The 16,636-nt window shown below is 35.6% G+C and overlaps 1 protein-coding gene across 3 annotated transcripts in view; it reads right to left on the bottom strand.

Moving 5' to 3' along the window:
* Positions 1–16,636, bottom strand: part of LOC136027455 (uncharacterized) — a 58,531-nt gene that overhangs the window by 23,920 nt on the left and 17,975 nt on the right. For 2 of the 3 annotated variants that reach the window (XR_010617598.1, XM_065704737.1), the window contains exons 3-6: positions 16,094–16,259; positions 11,438–11,586; positions 5,260–5,545; positions 2,069–2,296 (exon numbers count right to left, since the gene is read on the bottom strand). Coding sequence is in view for 1 of the 3 variants with exons in the window: in XM_065704737.1 (XP_065560809.1) it covers positions 2,069–2,296; positions 5,260–5,444 (413 nt within the window). In the remaining 2 variants the exon portion in view is untranslated. The remainder of the gene's footprint in view (positions 1–2,068; positions 2,297–5,259; positions 5,546–11,437; positions 11,587–16,093; positions 16,260–16,636) is intronic. The other variant, XR_010617599.1, reaches the window with a different exon arrangement.

The raw sequence follows: 16,636 nt of genomic DNA, 5'->3' as shown, positions 1-16,636 counted from the left end.
ATTTCTTCAAAAATGAACCAGCTTGAGGACAGATTCCGTAAGCGTAGAGAAAATTTTGTCCACTTATCACTCAGTTGTATAGCTTAATTATGTTGTCTGAGTAGCTGAAATGTTATATTTCTCGTGAGTATTTTCTTGATAGTACTTTCATTCTTCTGTAATTTCATGTGTCTTTGTACTCCTCTAAGTGCATTTCATGCTTGAGTAAGGGGATGAAATAAATTACAATTATACAAAAAATTTAACGCACAACAAAACAAAGAACAAAGCAGGCCAGTAAAGTTGGAAAGGGTTTAAAAGTTTAATTTTTTATTCCAAAGTGCGTACAATTCTTTGGTACTAACAAGGATCTATCTTTAGGGCTACATAAAGAAGTCTTGGACCGTTCTGAAGTCCTTTTCTAAACAATAATCCTGACTATTCACGTACAAAAATAACACACTAATAATAAACATATAAATAGAACATCCGTAGGCTACTATAAGCTTCTGTCAGGTCTTGATAAGTCAGTAATACCAGTTATTACGCCACTAATTAGAGTCATCACAAGGCATTCACTTCTGTTTGAAATGAAATTTCAGCCAACAACAAAACAACTTTAAAATTAAAATTATTTTAGAATTAAAGTTAAAATTAGAACAACTTTAAAATTAAAACTTCCATAGTAAAAATAAACAATTTCTCAGACACAACTTCTATTGTATTTAAAGGTTTAAAAGATTATTTCCTATTGTTAGAATGTCATATCGAAGTACAAATTTGTTTTGGACCTAGACAATTTCACTGATCTAGCTTGATTAGCATATCATTTGGGGCTGTATTTGTATGCAGTATTGTACCACTAAGAGAAACGTTCAACACTTTTGGCTAAACACTCTGATTTTTTTTCATTCCTTCTACAACCCTATAAAGTCATCAGTTTTAACAATTAGTTTCCCAAAAATCCCCCCTTCTTTCTCCTGTCTAATCCCCCCTGAAATGTCCGTTAATACTGTGAAGTGACTGGGTGTTCCCATCTCAAGTGACTTAAAATGGGATTGCCACGTTAGTAATTTCTTAGAACGTACAAGTACTGCATTTTCCTCCTCAAACCCCCTAATAAATTTAGATGTCCTAAATCACAGTGTTTGAGCATTTTCCTCTCTTTGGCACGTCCTGCCTTCGAATATGCATCCCCAATGAACTGTCAGACAGAATAGAGGCAGTTCAAAAAAGGTGCCTAAGAACTATCTTTAATGAGGGTAAAGTGCCTTACATTTCACTTCTTCGTAGAGCAATTCTAGTCACCCTTAAGGAAAGGGGAACATAAATTTCCTTGCGTTTTGCCCACAATGCCGTGCATAATCCTCGTACTACTTCTCTTTTCCCTAGTGAACATTTAACCCCCCCCCCCCCCCCACGTTCTTTTTCAAGAAAAATCTCCTCCTTGGCCCAATAAGAGTTTCCACTGAAAGATATAGAAGGATGTTCATCCCTCACATATTTGAAATTTTAAATCAATAGTCCCCGCTTCTCATTCCACTTTTATCTTTTAGTTTTAGTGTTTATTTTGCAATTACGTAGTTTATAATTCTTGTTTAACTCTTGTTTAAATTTATTTTCCCTCTTTTATCTTTACGAATTTTTATCGTTTGCCTTTTTTATTGATTGTATCTTTATGATTTTATGATTGACTATTTCTTAAATTTTTGCTTTTTTTTTACTGACACTAAAGTGCGAATTCGGCCCTTTTTTGGCTTGTGATAGCCGCTTTGTTGGAATAAAATCTTACCTAAATAAAAAATTTCCAAATGTGAAAACAAAATAATCGGACATTATTATTTTATTCAGCTCTGGTCTTGATTAAAGGTTTTACTCATTGTTACACATTTCTGTATTTTCATCTTAATTACAGTAGAATCAAAGTAAAGCAGTTGCAACTACAAGATTAAGTTGTAATTATTAGGTAACTACTCAATTATTACTAATTTAATTTGTTCCTTATTTAATTATTGTTCAAAACTTTCAAGAAACAGCTGTAACTATTAGTTAATTACAAGATGAAGTTAAATCAAGCTGAAACACTCACTGATTTTCAGGCTCCTCCCATAAGAACTGGAGACACAAATCAGGTAAAATAGGTTCTTCCACAGTAGCTCCATCAGCCATCAAAGGCGGCTCTGATGACGACCCAATCGGACTGCGAGCTATTTGGGCTTGAGGTGAGAGTCCACTTGTCTGCCTTGAAGGTGAGAAATAGCTGGCACCTTCTCGGAGGGAATGTACTCTTGAACCTGAGCCAAAATTTGTTCGCTGACTAGAAAGAACATAACACAGTCATAAATTTACAATAAAATCTGGACAACTATATGCAGCTAAAACACCTCTGCTCTTCCTTTTCAGGGTACCCTTGAGTAGATGAATAGTTTATCACAATGTCAATGCATCTTACTTTATGCAGTTTTCTTGTCGTTTAATTTAGAGACTTATTCTATTTGGCTTCTGAGTAGATCAGATTTCTTTGACAAATTTTTGTTGCGTTTTTAGGAGTGGCATCTAACAACGTAAATTAAGTAGCCTCATATAACAAAACACAAATTAATTACGTTCGCAAAAAAAAACGGAAAATGTGAAAACACTGAATTGTGTTTAGCCGAATTGTTATATTTAGCCTTGTGACCTGGGCACTAGGCTAAATGTAACCAATGGTAAGTATTCTACTTTAGATTTATCACTTGTTTCCTGTTCATTAGCCCTAAGAAAACATGTTGAACTAGCTGGTGCTGTGGAATCTGACCACCTTCCATTAATTGTGCAACTAAAGGAATCCATAGATTACCTTGAATCTTCCCTTGTCTGAGAGGACGCGTGTTCGAGTCCCAGTGAACCCAATTCTTCAGTTTGGGACGGGGGTCAGTGGCGTGACTCTGTAAGCTTAGCCAGAGTCGACCCAGCTCTAAATGGGTACCTGGAGAAATCTGGGGAAGGTAAACAGGAAGGGTGTGCGAAGGCACAGGATGGCTGGCCCCCAACCCCCCATTGCACTTCCTGGCTGAAGGGCCAAGAAACGGAGATCAGCACCGCCGATACGGACTGTAAAGTCTAATGCCGTATCCTTTACCTTTTTTTTTTTTACCTTGAATTATAGAGAACAAAAATGCGGAATTTCTGCAGTAATAAATGACCTAGTTGGCAAAGTACAATAGCATCTAAACTACAAAAAATATTGATAGATAACTCAATTGATTTACTAAATAAACAAGTAACAGATTTGCTAGTGAAGACTAGTGAGGATATTTTTGGTTTCTCTAAGCCCAAGGAAAGAAAAAAAAATTCCATTCCTGGTTGGAATGCAAACTGTGAAAATCCTTGGTTGGAAAAAAAAAATGGAAATCAATATGCAAGAAATCCTACAATAAATAACAAAATAGAAATGAATAGGACCGCTGCATTTAAAAAGAAAAAATTTACTCCAAGAACCAAGAGAAGGATGGAAAAAATTAATTGAAGAAAATTTTTTAAACAATATAAATATAAAAGATATGTGGCGAAATTTCAAAACTTATACAGGCCAAATAAATCCCCCAAAAATTCCAATTCTCCTCAAAAAGGATGACTGAAGTTCACATCTCCAGAAGATAAAATGAAAATCCTCCTAGATAATTTTATAAAAATTACCAAGTTCATCAGTATCAAGCACCAACTAATATAACTAAAGATAATAATAACCAACTCCGAATGGAGCCGTTCACTATTGAAGACCTAGAAACTAGTTCTCTAGTTCTTCAATAGTCTAGTAATAGTGTAGCTGTTCAATCAGGGCCAGGAACACCTGACCCTGATGAAATACATAACTATGTGCCCAAAAATTTACCAGAGGAAGCCAAAATATTCTTCTGATTCTATTTAATAAGTCCATCAAAGAAAGATAGACTCCCAAAGAATGGAGAAAGACATCCATAATCCCAATACCTAAAACAGGAAAGGATCCCTCTAATCCAGATTCATATAGGCACATTTCAATAACATCTTGCCCCTGTAAACTAATGGAACATATGATTAAAAATAAAATCTTTGGGCTTGTAATAAAAGCTGCACAGAAAGAACAGTTTGGTTTCCTCCCTCGGAGCACAACTGACTGCTTAGTTAGACTCGAGGACCAAATAAAACAGGGCTCCAGATGCAAGAAAGATACATTTGCAGTTTTCCTAGACGTGAAGTCTGCATTTGAACGAGTTGACATCGATAAACTTTTAAAGAAAACAAGGGAAATAGGTATACTTGTCAATTACGTAAATTAGCTTTGTACCTTCTTGAGAAATCGTGAGGTTAGGGTAGCTGCTAGTGGGTATTGTACAAATCTTCCGGTTAAAAATGATTTGGATCGATCCCAAGGGGGTCGACGCAAGGAGTATTGGAATATTTAAAATAATTTCCAGTTAATATATCTTCGGTGTTCAATAGCACCTCATCCTTGATATGTTAAGCTGACTTACAACTACTACTACTTGGCACTAACTAACTGTAGCACCAAGCCCTCTGAGGCCAACACAGCTACGCACGCTCCTCCTCTATCCCAATCTGTTTAAAGCTTCCCTCTTTACACGGTCCCAACATGTTCCCATTGCAGGAAAAACCTACTTTTCGTTTGGCCCTAGACGGTTAGCCGAGATTCATTAAATTGACCTAGCTGACATAGCTGACCATTTCGTTAGATTGACCTAGCTGACCAATATTCTTTTTTTTCGTTATAGGATATGTGGGCACAATTATCGTCTTTCCCAATGTCAAAAGAATGCTCGGTGATTGATAAAAATAATTATCCTAAAGTGAATATTTTTTATCATAAAACTATTCAACAACAATTTGCACTAATGTTTTTGCACTTACTGGAAATAGAAATAAACGGAAAAAAACACAGTTGTATCTATAAACAAGAAGAATGAACGTCATTCAAGATAATATCATTTCATAGACTTAATGAACAAAACAGTCATGTGAATTAACTCTAATTACTGCCATTTCCCTAAAATTAAATATACACAAGTTCATATCTCTTTTTTGAGAAACTGAACTGAGAACAAGCAAACGTTGGGCTTTCAAAGACATTCGAAGCAATATAGCTGCAAACAATTTCATCTTTTTTACCTTTTTACAAGTTTGGATACCTTACCCCTCTCCAATATTCGAACCTGTTCTAACCCAAGCCTGACATAATATCCAGCTTACGTACCCGTGCATGCGGCAATTAACAGAAATAAATATACGATTAAAACTCACTTCAAAGATGATAATTCTGAGCTGGGACTATCAAGACGCGAAACAACAGGGGAATCCTTGAATCTAGGCATCCTTAATGGAGTTCTACTGAATGACGGGGACTCAGGATGATTCGGATGAAAATGCTGTTGAACTGATCGTTGTTGCAAATTCTCATACGCTGGTGATATTTGATAAGACCTCATTGCTGACTTCTGTCTTTCTGAAGGAGTTTGAAGCCTCGAATCAAAGGAAAAGTTGAGGAGATCCCAGTGGCAGAAAGAAGTTGGCCAACAGTAACTTGCTCCTTGAAAAAAATCGTAATTAACAAAAAGCTTGCCAAGCGGCAGAGTAGGATGAGGATAATAGGTGGCAGAAAGAAGTTGGCCAGCTGTAACTTGTTCTTTGAAAAAAAATAATTGTGATTTGCAAAGTGGTAGAAAGAACTAGCAAAAGCTGGTAAAGTGGCAGAAAGAGTGAAAAGAAAATAAAAAGTGCCAGAAAGAAGCTGCCCAGCAGCAAGTTACTTTTTGGAAAAAAAAACACACATTAAAAAGCTCCCCAAGCGGCAGAAAAAATAGAAAGAAGATAATTAGTGGCAGAAAGAAGTTGACCAGCTGTAACTTGTTCTTAAAAAAAATTGTTATTTCCAAAGTGGTAGAAAGAGCTGGTAAAAGCTGGTAAAGTGGTAGAAAGAGTGGAAAGAAAATAAAAAGTGCCAGAAAAAAGCTGCCAAGCAGCAAGTTGCTCTTTGAAAAAAAACATATTAATAAGCTCTCCAAGATGCAGAAAAAACAAGAAGAAGAAAATAAGTAGAAAAAAAATTTGGCCAGCTGTAAGTTGTTCTTCAAAAAAATTTTATTTGTGAAGTGGTAGAAAGAGCTGGCAAAAGCTGGTAGAGTAGTAGAGAGAGTGGAAAGAAAACAAAAAAGCGCCAGAAAGAAGTTGCCAAGCAGCAAGTTATTTTTTGAAAAAAGAAAAACACATATTAAAAAGCTCCCCAAGTGGCAGAAAAAATTGAAGGAAGATCATAATTGGCAGAAAGAAGCTGGCCAGCTGTAAGTTATTAATCGAAAAAATGTTATTTACAAAGTGGTAGAAAGAGCTGGTAAAAGCTGGTACAGTGGTAGAAAGAGTGGAAAGAAAATACAAATGTGTCAGAAAGAGGCTGCCAAGCACCAAGCTGCTCTTTGAAAAAAAATCGTAGCTATCAAGAAGCTCCTCAAGTGACAAAATGAATACATATAAAAAAGATAAAAAGTGGGAGAAAGAGGATGGCCAAGAGTAACAATGTTCTTGGAAAAAATAATCATAATTATTAGGCAGCTATTGACTTTCCAAAATAAAAAACTATCAAAATATAATCGAAAAAAAAGCTTAATAAACAAATAGAAAATATGAGTAAAAAAAAGTTCTGAGAATTTACATTTATATTAGACCAGTGTACTTTTATTAGTAAATACAACCGAGCTAACAAAGCTGCGTCATAGTTTCATCATTTTATTTGATAAACTCTATTCAGTTCTTTCGTACACCAATATATGGTTGAATTCGTTGGAGTACGTATGTAATGGTTTTACTTATCTTATATACTTTTCAATTTTAAGAGAATAAAAAAAAATAATAATTAAGGCGAAAAGAAGGAGTCAGGCAAAGTAACAAAATAAATCAAGCACAAGCGTAAAATAAAAATTGAAACTTTGAAGTATGTAACAGAACAAGAGACGAACAAAGGCAGTGGGGCCAATTCAGGAAAATTTTGGGTGGGGGCAGCAAAATAAACCCTTAAAATTCTAGGGGATAATTTCGTTTTTCCAATGAAAATGCAAAAAAAGGGTATTTTTCAATGAATACCAAAAAAATGTTTTTCAAAATCTTACAGGATTAGGGTCAGTAGCTATACATAGAACATCGAAGTCACGGTCTTCGTTTCTTCTTTTATGGTTTCAGGATGGGAAGTTTTTTTTAACTAAACAATAATACGAATAAAAATTTAATATTGATTGCAAAATGTTAAATATGTTGCATACAATATTCCAAGCAACAATCCAACAATTAAAAATGGTAAATAATTATGACTTCAAAAATGCATGTGGAATAAATGGGAAAACCTTGTCTTTCTCCACACGCAAGTAACAGAATCAATGACTATGAAACTCATGACTGTATTCGGTATTGAACCGTTAAATCAATGGAGTCAGCATGCCTGCGAAGTTGAAAATATTCGTTTTTGATAACTCGTTCAATAATATGTTTTTTATATTTAATTCCTCAAGCAAGAATTATCGAATTTTATCCTTTCGAGATATCGAACGATTATTCAATATCTAAGAATAAAAGACATAAAGTGAAAATCTAAATCAAATTTTTGAGGAAATTTTATTGTTTTTTGGAAGCAACAATTTATAGAATATAGAATGAAAGAGGTAATCGAAACAAAAAAGCGATGAGTGTTATTTTATCTTAGAAGCCACAAAGTGAAAAATATTTAACAAGAATTAAAGCTAACCTTGACTGTTCAAAATTGCTGGTAAACCAAGTAAAACCTCGAGTGATATGGGCCACAATAAACATGTCCTGAATGGTATGTCATATGAGTTTTTCCGACTTTAGAAACATAGAAATTTACTCAGAAAAAACTCGGGATAGGAAAAAATATTGTTCTGAAAGTCGGGGTCTGATGTTTAAAACACATTTTTATCTCAAATACCCCAATACTTTTAATGTGTTTGAGCGCTCTTTGATAGGCCCCTTTCTTCCAGAGTGAGGAGGGGTGCTGCTCTAAGGCACTTCTTGAAAAAGAACCGTCCGCGACCCTCTTATCTGCAAATGCATATAGAGTGACTGATAGAAAAGAGGCAAATAGACACTACTGAAAGATTCATTTTTTTTTTCTTAAGAATAACATCGACGAGCCAGCGATGCAATTTCACGAAAACTCATGCCAGATATAATTTTTGAGACGCTGCATCTATTACTTTTACTATTACTACTACTATCATCTCACCACAGCACCTAGCCGACTTAGGTCATCATTACCATGCGCGCTAGTCACACACCCCAACCTATCCAGGGTATTATTCCTAACTTTCTCCCACAAAATTCTTATTTCCTGCGTGTTCAGTCTTATGATCCCTTCTTACCATATTCAGGGAAGTCATGTTGTTCCTATAGCCCCAGATGGATCGTCAATATGCAGAATTTTTTGTAATCTCCACAGGTTATATTCTTGATTAATTAAAAAAAAAACTTTTTCCATAAAATAAGTTTTTTTTTAAGTAAAGAAAGTCAGCATCAATAAATAAATGAAACCCAAAATGAACAGAAATTACAATAAATGACCGAGTCAAACTCAAAACGAGCAGGATTAATATGAGTAGGGTTCAAAACCCCTATGCTTTCGATAAGCCAGAACAAAATTTGCAATTTACTGAAAAAAATTAATGTTTTCACTTTTATAACTTTAAGAAATCAAAAATTATGTGAGATTTTAAGGAATAAATATCAGCATATGTATTTTAAAATGACAATGCATGTTCATCTCCAAATTTTGATTGGATGTCTTCAGGGGATTGATGAGCGTGGGGGGAGGGGGCTGGTTGTTCTCAAATCACTTTTAACTCTTAAAAGGGTACTATAATTTTCAATTTCGAATAAAATGAGCGCCATCTGAATTTATACGACCACCAGTTTCATTAAAACCTTATATGACCCCAGGCCATGACTTACAACCCCATCTCTAGGGTACTGGGGGTTGTGTCAACACAGTCATTGTTTTAGTTCTTTGGACTATTTTGAGCAAAATTGCTTAGTGAAAAGGGGTATTCGGGAGGAGGGGCTAGCTGCCCCCTAAAGCTTTTGACAATTAAAAAGGAACTAAAACTTTCAATTTTTAACCAAATGAGCTTCCTCTAAGGTTATACAACCATCCCTTCCACAAAACCCTTAAATACTCACAGGGCATAACTTACAACCCTTGTTCCTAGGCTCTGGGGTCTGTTTCAACCCCAACAGCCTTGTTATATGATATTTAGACTATTTTAAATAGAATGGCTACCTCAAAATTTCTATTAGCTTCCCTCCGATCACTTTGACTCTTAAAAAGAGCAGTAGAGCTTCTGATTACCAATCCAATAAACCCCCTCAAAAATTTATAGGACCACACTCTCAACAAAAACCTTGTACACCACAGGGCATAACTTACAACCCTTGTCCTGAGGGCTGGGGGGATTTGTTATCCTCAAAGACATAATTTCCGAATCTTTCAACCAAATGGGTACCTGAAAATTTTGATTGGAAGTGTTTGGGGAAATGATAGACGTGGGGGGGGGGGGCATTTACCCTCTGATCACTTTCGACAAATGAAATACGTACTGGTCCTCTCAATTATCAATCGAATGAGTCCTTTCTGAAGTTTCTACGACAACGCTTTCTATAAAAAAAACCTTATATGCCCCAAGGGCGTAAGGTCGAACCCTTGTCCTGAGAGCCGTGGAGGGGGGTGGTTGTAATCCGAAGACGTAATTTCCAGATCTTTCAAATTCGTTGAACAAAATGTTGATGCAAAATCTTTGGAGAAATGATGTGCGCGAAGGGGATTCTCTCATTGATTACTTTCAATTATTAAAAAGGGCATTATACCTCTCAATTTCCAATCGAATGAGCCCTTTTGAAGTTTCTACGCTTTCTGAAGTTTAAACATTTTCTATAAGAACCTTTTATGCCCCCAGGGCATAACTAACAAACTTAGCCCTCAGGGCTCTGGGGTGTGTCATCCTCAAAGACATAATTTCCTGACCCTTCACTTACGTTGAACAAAATAGCTATATCAAAACGTTGATCGTAAGTGTTTGGGAAAATGAAAGACGTGGGGGGGGGAACTAACCCTTCAATCACTTTAGACCATTAATAAGGGCGCTAGCCCTCTCAATTTCCAATGGAATGAGCCATTTTTGAAGTTTCTACGACAACACTTTCTATAAAAAACCTTTTATGCCCCCAGGGCATGGCTTACAAACTTTGCCACCTTGGGGGGGGGGGAAGGTTGTCATTCTCAAATACAAAATTTTCGGACCTTTCAACTACGCTGAACAAAATGGCTATCTCAAAATTTTGATTGGATGTTTTTGGGGAAATGGTGATCCTGGGAGAGGATTTAGTTGCCCCCCAATAACTTTGGACTATCAAGAAGAGCACTAGTTCTCTCAATTTCCAATCTAATAAGCCTTTTTTAAATTTTCTACGACAATGCTTACTATAAACCTTATATGCCTCCACGGCATAACTTAAAACCCTTGCCTGAGGGCTGTAGGGGGGTTGTCATCCTCAAACGCATAATTTTTGGACTTTTCAACTACGTTGAACAAGATGGCCACCTCAAAATTTCTATTGGATGTGTCTGGGTATATAGTGGGCGAGGGAGGGGGTTAGTTGCCCCCCAATCACTTTTGACTGTTAAAAAAGGCACTAACCCCTCCAATTTCCAATTGAATGAGTCATTTTTGAAGTTTAATAGGACAACTCCTTCAATACGAAGTGACCTGGTCTAAAAACAAAAAAAAAGATAAATAAATAAATAATACATTGTGGCACATCGTTCTTTACTTAGGTAGAGATATTGCGCTGCCTATGATAGCCTATATCATTTTGACGACAGAAATGACCTTCAACAGGATACTTGCAGAAGAAAAATGCAATTTAAATATTTTATTTTAATGTGACACAAAAAAATTAGGCATCGAATGAACTAATATAATTATTCAGCTCTTTTTATGTTCTTTCATGTTTTCATTTCATTCTCGATATGTTTACATACATTATTATATTTTTTATTTAAATACTTTCTAATAAAAAATAAAACACTACCCAGCAAAGTGCCTATAATCAATATCTACTATATAATATCAAAATCCTGGGAGGGGGAGAGGGGCAAGGTTGGACCTAATTTTCCCAAATCAAGTGAAAATGACAGTGAAAGCTGAAAAACAAGTCATATAAAGGCAAAGATAAACTAAAGAAAACTGACCTGTTTCTCTGGATACTTGAATCACTCAAGTTTATTTTAATTTTGACAAGATTTTTGGCAGAAACTAAATTTCAGATGAAGGAGGAATAACCGAGGTCTGGGGGGGGGCAACTTGGATCTGGAGGGACCAGTTACCCCCCATAGCAAATTACACCCCTGGGGAGGAGTCCTTACCTCTTCTGTTGCCTTTCTTAGCTTCCAAATTGAATGTACTCCTTTGTCCTTGTCGTAGAGGACAATTATTGAAGGGTCTTCACTGGCAAACAAAATAGTCTTCTCTTCATTAGCCAAGTATCTAATCTTCTTAATGGAGCCAAAATAACCTACAATTTAACCAACGTTAACATTTCTTATATCACTTAACCATTCAGCAATAATTATTTAGGCATTGCTTTCCCCTAATTTTGCGATGGCACTCCACTTCTTCTACCCTCCATTTTTTTTTTCTTAAATTCCGTATCCGTTTTACTTTTGCATTTTGTTGAATAAAAACAATTTCTTTTTCTTCTTGTTTCTTCAATTTCATTAACTTAGTTGCTTTTAAAGAGCTCTTCGTTAAGTATTTACATCAGTGCAACCACATTTGGTTCTACTTTATGTGTCTATATTATGTTACGAATTCAATTTTACTGACCCTTTCCCGCATTGTGCTTGTGCCTGACTAACTATGAATTTCGTTTTATGTTTATTTGTCAATTTCCATATTTCTTTTTTGTATATTATGCTCCGTTTGTCATTTGTGGTCACAATGGGTGACAAATAAATTCAATTCAATAGGTATAAGAAACGTAGGTGTTTTCTTACTCCGGTCATTTATGACCAACGAGGGACTTGTCGAAGAGGCGTCAATATATATCAAACAGTTCGTGGTAACGAACTGTAGTAAGGAGCGACCCTGCTCAATAGTAACCAAAACTTTAAAAAATAAAATTTTTATACCGATAGCTACATCAAAAGAATCGCATTTCAATGCTGATTTTGAATATATAAGTTTCATCAAGTTTATTCTTACCCATCAAAAATTACGAGCCTGAGAAAATTTGCCTTATTTTAGAAAATAGGGGAAAACAACCCCTATAAGTCTTAGAATCTTAACAAAAATCATACCATCAGATTTAGCGTCTCAGAGAACCATGTTGTAAAAGTTCAAGCTCCTATCTACAAAAATGTGGAATTTTGTATTTTTTGCCAGAAGGCAGATCCCGGATGCGTGTTTATTTGTCTGTTTGTTTTTTGTTTTTTTTTTCCCCAGGGGTGATCGTATCGACCCAGTGGTCCTAGAATCTTGCGAGAGGGCTCATTCTAACGGAAATGAAAAGTTCTAGTGCCCTTTTTAAGCGACCAAAGAAATTGGAGGGCACATAGGCCCCCTCCCACGCTAATTATTTTCCTCAAGTCACCGGATCAAAATTCTGGGATAGCCATTTTATTCACCGTAGTAAAAAAAGCTTATAACTACGTCTTTGGGGACGACTTACTCCCCACAGTCCCCGTGGGAGGGGCTAAAAGTTACAAAGTTTTACCAGTGCTTACATTAAGTAATGGTTATTTGGAAGTGTAGAGACGCTTTCAGGGAATTTTTAGGTTGAGGGGGGGGAGGGTGAGAAGAGGGGAATATGTTGGGGGAACTTTCCTTGGAGGAATTTGTCATGGGGGAAGGAGATTTTCATGAAGGGAGCGCAGGATTTTCTAGCATTATTAAAAAAAATATGAACAAGTCTTTTCAACTGAAAGTAAGGAGAAGCATTAAAACTTCAAACGAACAGAAATTATTACGCATATGATGGGCTCGTCTCCTCCTATTACCCCGCTCTTTACGCTTAAGTACTTTTAATAATTTCAGCTATTTATTCTACGGCTTTTGTGATTCAGGGGTCATTCTTAAGAAATTGGGACAAAATTTAAGCTTTAGTGTAAAGAGCGAGGTACTGAAGAGGGGGTGAGCTCCCTCATATTCGTAATAAAAACATAAGAATGCAGAAGTCCGTTACGTAAGCTAATTTGTAAGTTACGTATTTCTTTTACAAATAAAAACATTCGTAAAAAATTAAAAGTTCTAGTTGCCTTTTTAAGTAGCAAAAAATAGGAGGGCAACTAGGCCTCCCCCCCCCCGCTCCTTTTTTTCTCAAAATCAATCGATTACAACTATGAGAAAGTCATTTAGACAAAAAAAAATAAATATACAAATTTCGTTTTAAAAAAAATCTGCGGGGAGCCAAAATCAAAACATGCATTGATTCAAAAGCGTTCCGAAATCAAATAAAAAAACAAGTTTTTTTAACGAAAAGTAAGGAGCGGCATTAAAACTTAAAACGAACAGAAAATACTTCGTATATAAAAGGGGCTGCTTCCTCATCAACGCCCCGCTCTTTACGCAAAAAGTTATTAACTGTTTTAAAAAGTAGAGTTAAGAGAAAGAGTCCAACTTTAGCGTAAAGAGCGGGACGTTAAGGAGGAAGCAGCCCCTTTCATATACGAAGTAATTTCTGTTCGTTTTAAGTTTTAATGCCGCTCCTTACTTTCCGTTAAAAAGCTCGTTTTTTTATTTAATTACTCTCAGAAACAAGACACTAGATTACAAGAATTGGCACAAAAATTCCGACCTTAATAGTTTGGTTCCAACGTCTTCCAGGCAGAGAGCCAAAAAACAAAACAGAGGAGGATCTCTTTTGCTTTTCCCTTAGAAAAGTTTAAATAAGTTGCTTTGATATTTGATAATAAATAGTAATTTTAGCATACATCTAAATTTAATTTTGTATGTTTTAAATATTTGGAGGGAGTACCTAGCAATACTGTCGCGCTCAGAATACCAACTTTTGAGCATATGCTGTTGATTGTTTGATGACAAACAACCAAGAAATATTTTAATGAGGACTATATATGGGACCACCAGAGGGAAGGGGGCGACTAACATATTGAAAAGAAGCATAAAATAAGGAATGGTACGGTATTGCTGTTATTGTCACTACCCTCGTTAAGTAGCAACAGAAATTAGGTGTTACTTTAGGGTCTGTTTAACTGCTTTAAATTGGATTTGCAAGTGAAAGGATTACATAAAAGGGAAGTAGTAGTAGTAGACAGGTTTAATAGTAAAAACTTGACAGCTATCGCTGAATTGCGTTTCTTTACAATATATTCAAAATCAAACTACACTTGTAAATATAAATCAAACTATAAACATTAACTCTTATTATACATTTTAACGAAAACCGGGACGAAAGAATTACCATATCGGTTTGTTCTTGCTTTAACGGGAACTAACTTATCTTGCTTTCTCGTTCTTGACGGTAGAGGTTGATCAGGTAGAATGTCAAGGTGATGAGATTTAGAAAGGAAGAACTTTCCAAAACTCATTATCAGAGTTTCGTACCGACTTTGGAGTGACGGCAGTCCTAGCAGTTCCAGAGCCTTTTCGTAGGGGATGTCATGGCGGCCCAAGATGATCGATACCGCTCGCTTCTGAACCGATTCAAACTCCTGACAAAGACACACTGTTCTAAATGCTGAGGGCACCCAAACAGGGCACGCATATTCCAGAGTGGGGCGGGCGGACGTACGTTATGCATGCATACTTAATACTCTCAGTATTCACACTGAACCTACACATACCGTTTAAAGTCTGTAGACTAGCGTCTGCGCTTTTAACCACCTTTTCGATATGAGCGGCAAATAAAAAGAGAGTGAACAATATTTTTGCCTTATCCCTATGTAAGTAAATGAATCGTCTACAAATTTACCAATCACCGTAATGTAATGTATTTTCTTAATGCAAAAGGCTGTTTACGGTAATGTGAAAGGATTGGTGAAGTTATGCAAAAGCATCGTAACTTTACATACTCTTCTCGTAATTTTAATTGTTTTTTTTGTATTTTTTTTTTTTAGACAGAAATTTTAGAAAAATAAGTGCTGATTAAACATAGCTAAAATCAAACAATTCCAGGGTAAAAGAATATATAAAGTTCCAAAATTCGTTAAAAGTTGAAAGATATCTTATTATTTTTATTACTTTATGTATGATTGTGAAAACTTTTCATTTGAAAAGCATTTTTTTGAATTCCAAGTCAATTTCTAATATTCTTTTAATTAGTATATTCTGAAAATGTTATTCCTTTCACAGATGACTAGCAACATATTAAATGAGATACTTTGCAATATGTAGCAAAACATTCGTTTTATTTTGTTCCACCTCTCTCTTTTTCTCTTTGTAAAAAACATGTATCTATAAGATAGCATAGAACTAGAAGAGGCGATTGATTCAAATTTAAATAAACTTATTATATGCCAAAGTAATTCTCAATACCTGGTATGCCACTAATTAAACATTTGCCTAGTTTTTCTTTCTAGAATTGTAGCTGATGAGCATGCTTCAAAAAAAAAAAAATACTCGGGCTTCAGGGATGACCTCCCTCGGGAGACCTTCCACACGGAGATGAAAGATCTTCCGAAGTTGGTCTTCAAGTACTTTGTGTGAGATTTCTCCTCATGTAGGTAATCCAACAGCTACACGTTTTTGTATATTTCAATCATATGTCCTTTGGACTGGGGATTCGAATCCTAGTGTTGTCAGTCCCTTGGCATGGGATGGTGTCAATGGTGCGACTCCGCAAGCTTAGTTGCCGTGAGTGAGCAGGTATTTTGAAGTTCAGACTCATATTTTTCGTTTTTGAATCTTCCCCAAAGTTTTAATAGATGGCATAAGATGCATTCTGATCCCTTAATATAGTGTTATTTGGTGTCTATATACTTAGCTAACATGAAAAATATTAATTATCTTAAACAAGACCTGAGATTAAAATATTCTATGGTAAAGATGTCACTGAATAACATTACTTTGATCAGAAATAACCGGAGTTATTTCATGGAGAGGGTGTAACAGAGAGTAGAATCGGGGAATCTTAGAAAGTTGTTGTTTTTCAAGCTGATCACTAAAAACATCTCCGGTTTCTTTCAGCCTTTTAAGTATAATGCCAAACTTTGTTTGCCATATTTTCACTATCTGAAAAAAAAAACAGAAGTTAAAAAGTCGTTCAAGATTACAATGACGCAAATTATCTATTAGGTTTCACCCAATACTTTACTCCTAGAAACATACATGGACCGGTATGTTCCTCAATTACATTGGCTATCTAACAAAACTAAGTCGCCCGCGCAATGTCATTGGATTAAATAATATTCCCCCCTGCTTTCACCGGATTGGATAACACTTTTCACGTTAAAATTCATTATATATCGTCAACTTTAAGGAGGTCAAATCATTTGATCAGATAATTTTTGAGGTTCACAAAAATATTGAAGTGAGAAATCTGTGGAATTATCAATAATCTGTGGTAAAAGTTTAGTATGAGTTTAAATACCATATGGAAAGATAGTCAA

This window comes from Artemia franciscana, chromosome 5 (assembly GCF_032884065.1).
Source record: "Artemia franciscana chromosome 5, ASM3288406v1, whole genome shotgun sequence".
Taxonomy (NCBI): Eukaryota; Metazoa; Arthropoda; class Branchiopoda; order Anostraca; family Artemiidae; genus Artemia; species Artemia franciscana.
This window is presented reverse-complemented; position numbering and strand designations above follow the sequence as displayed.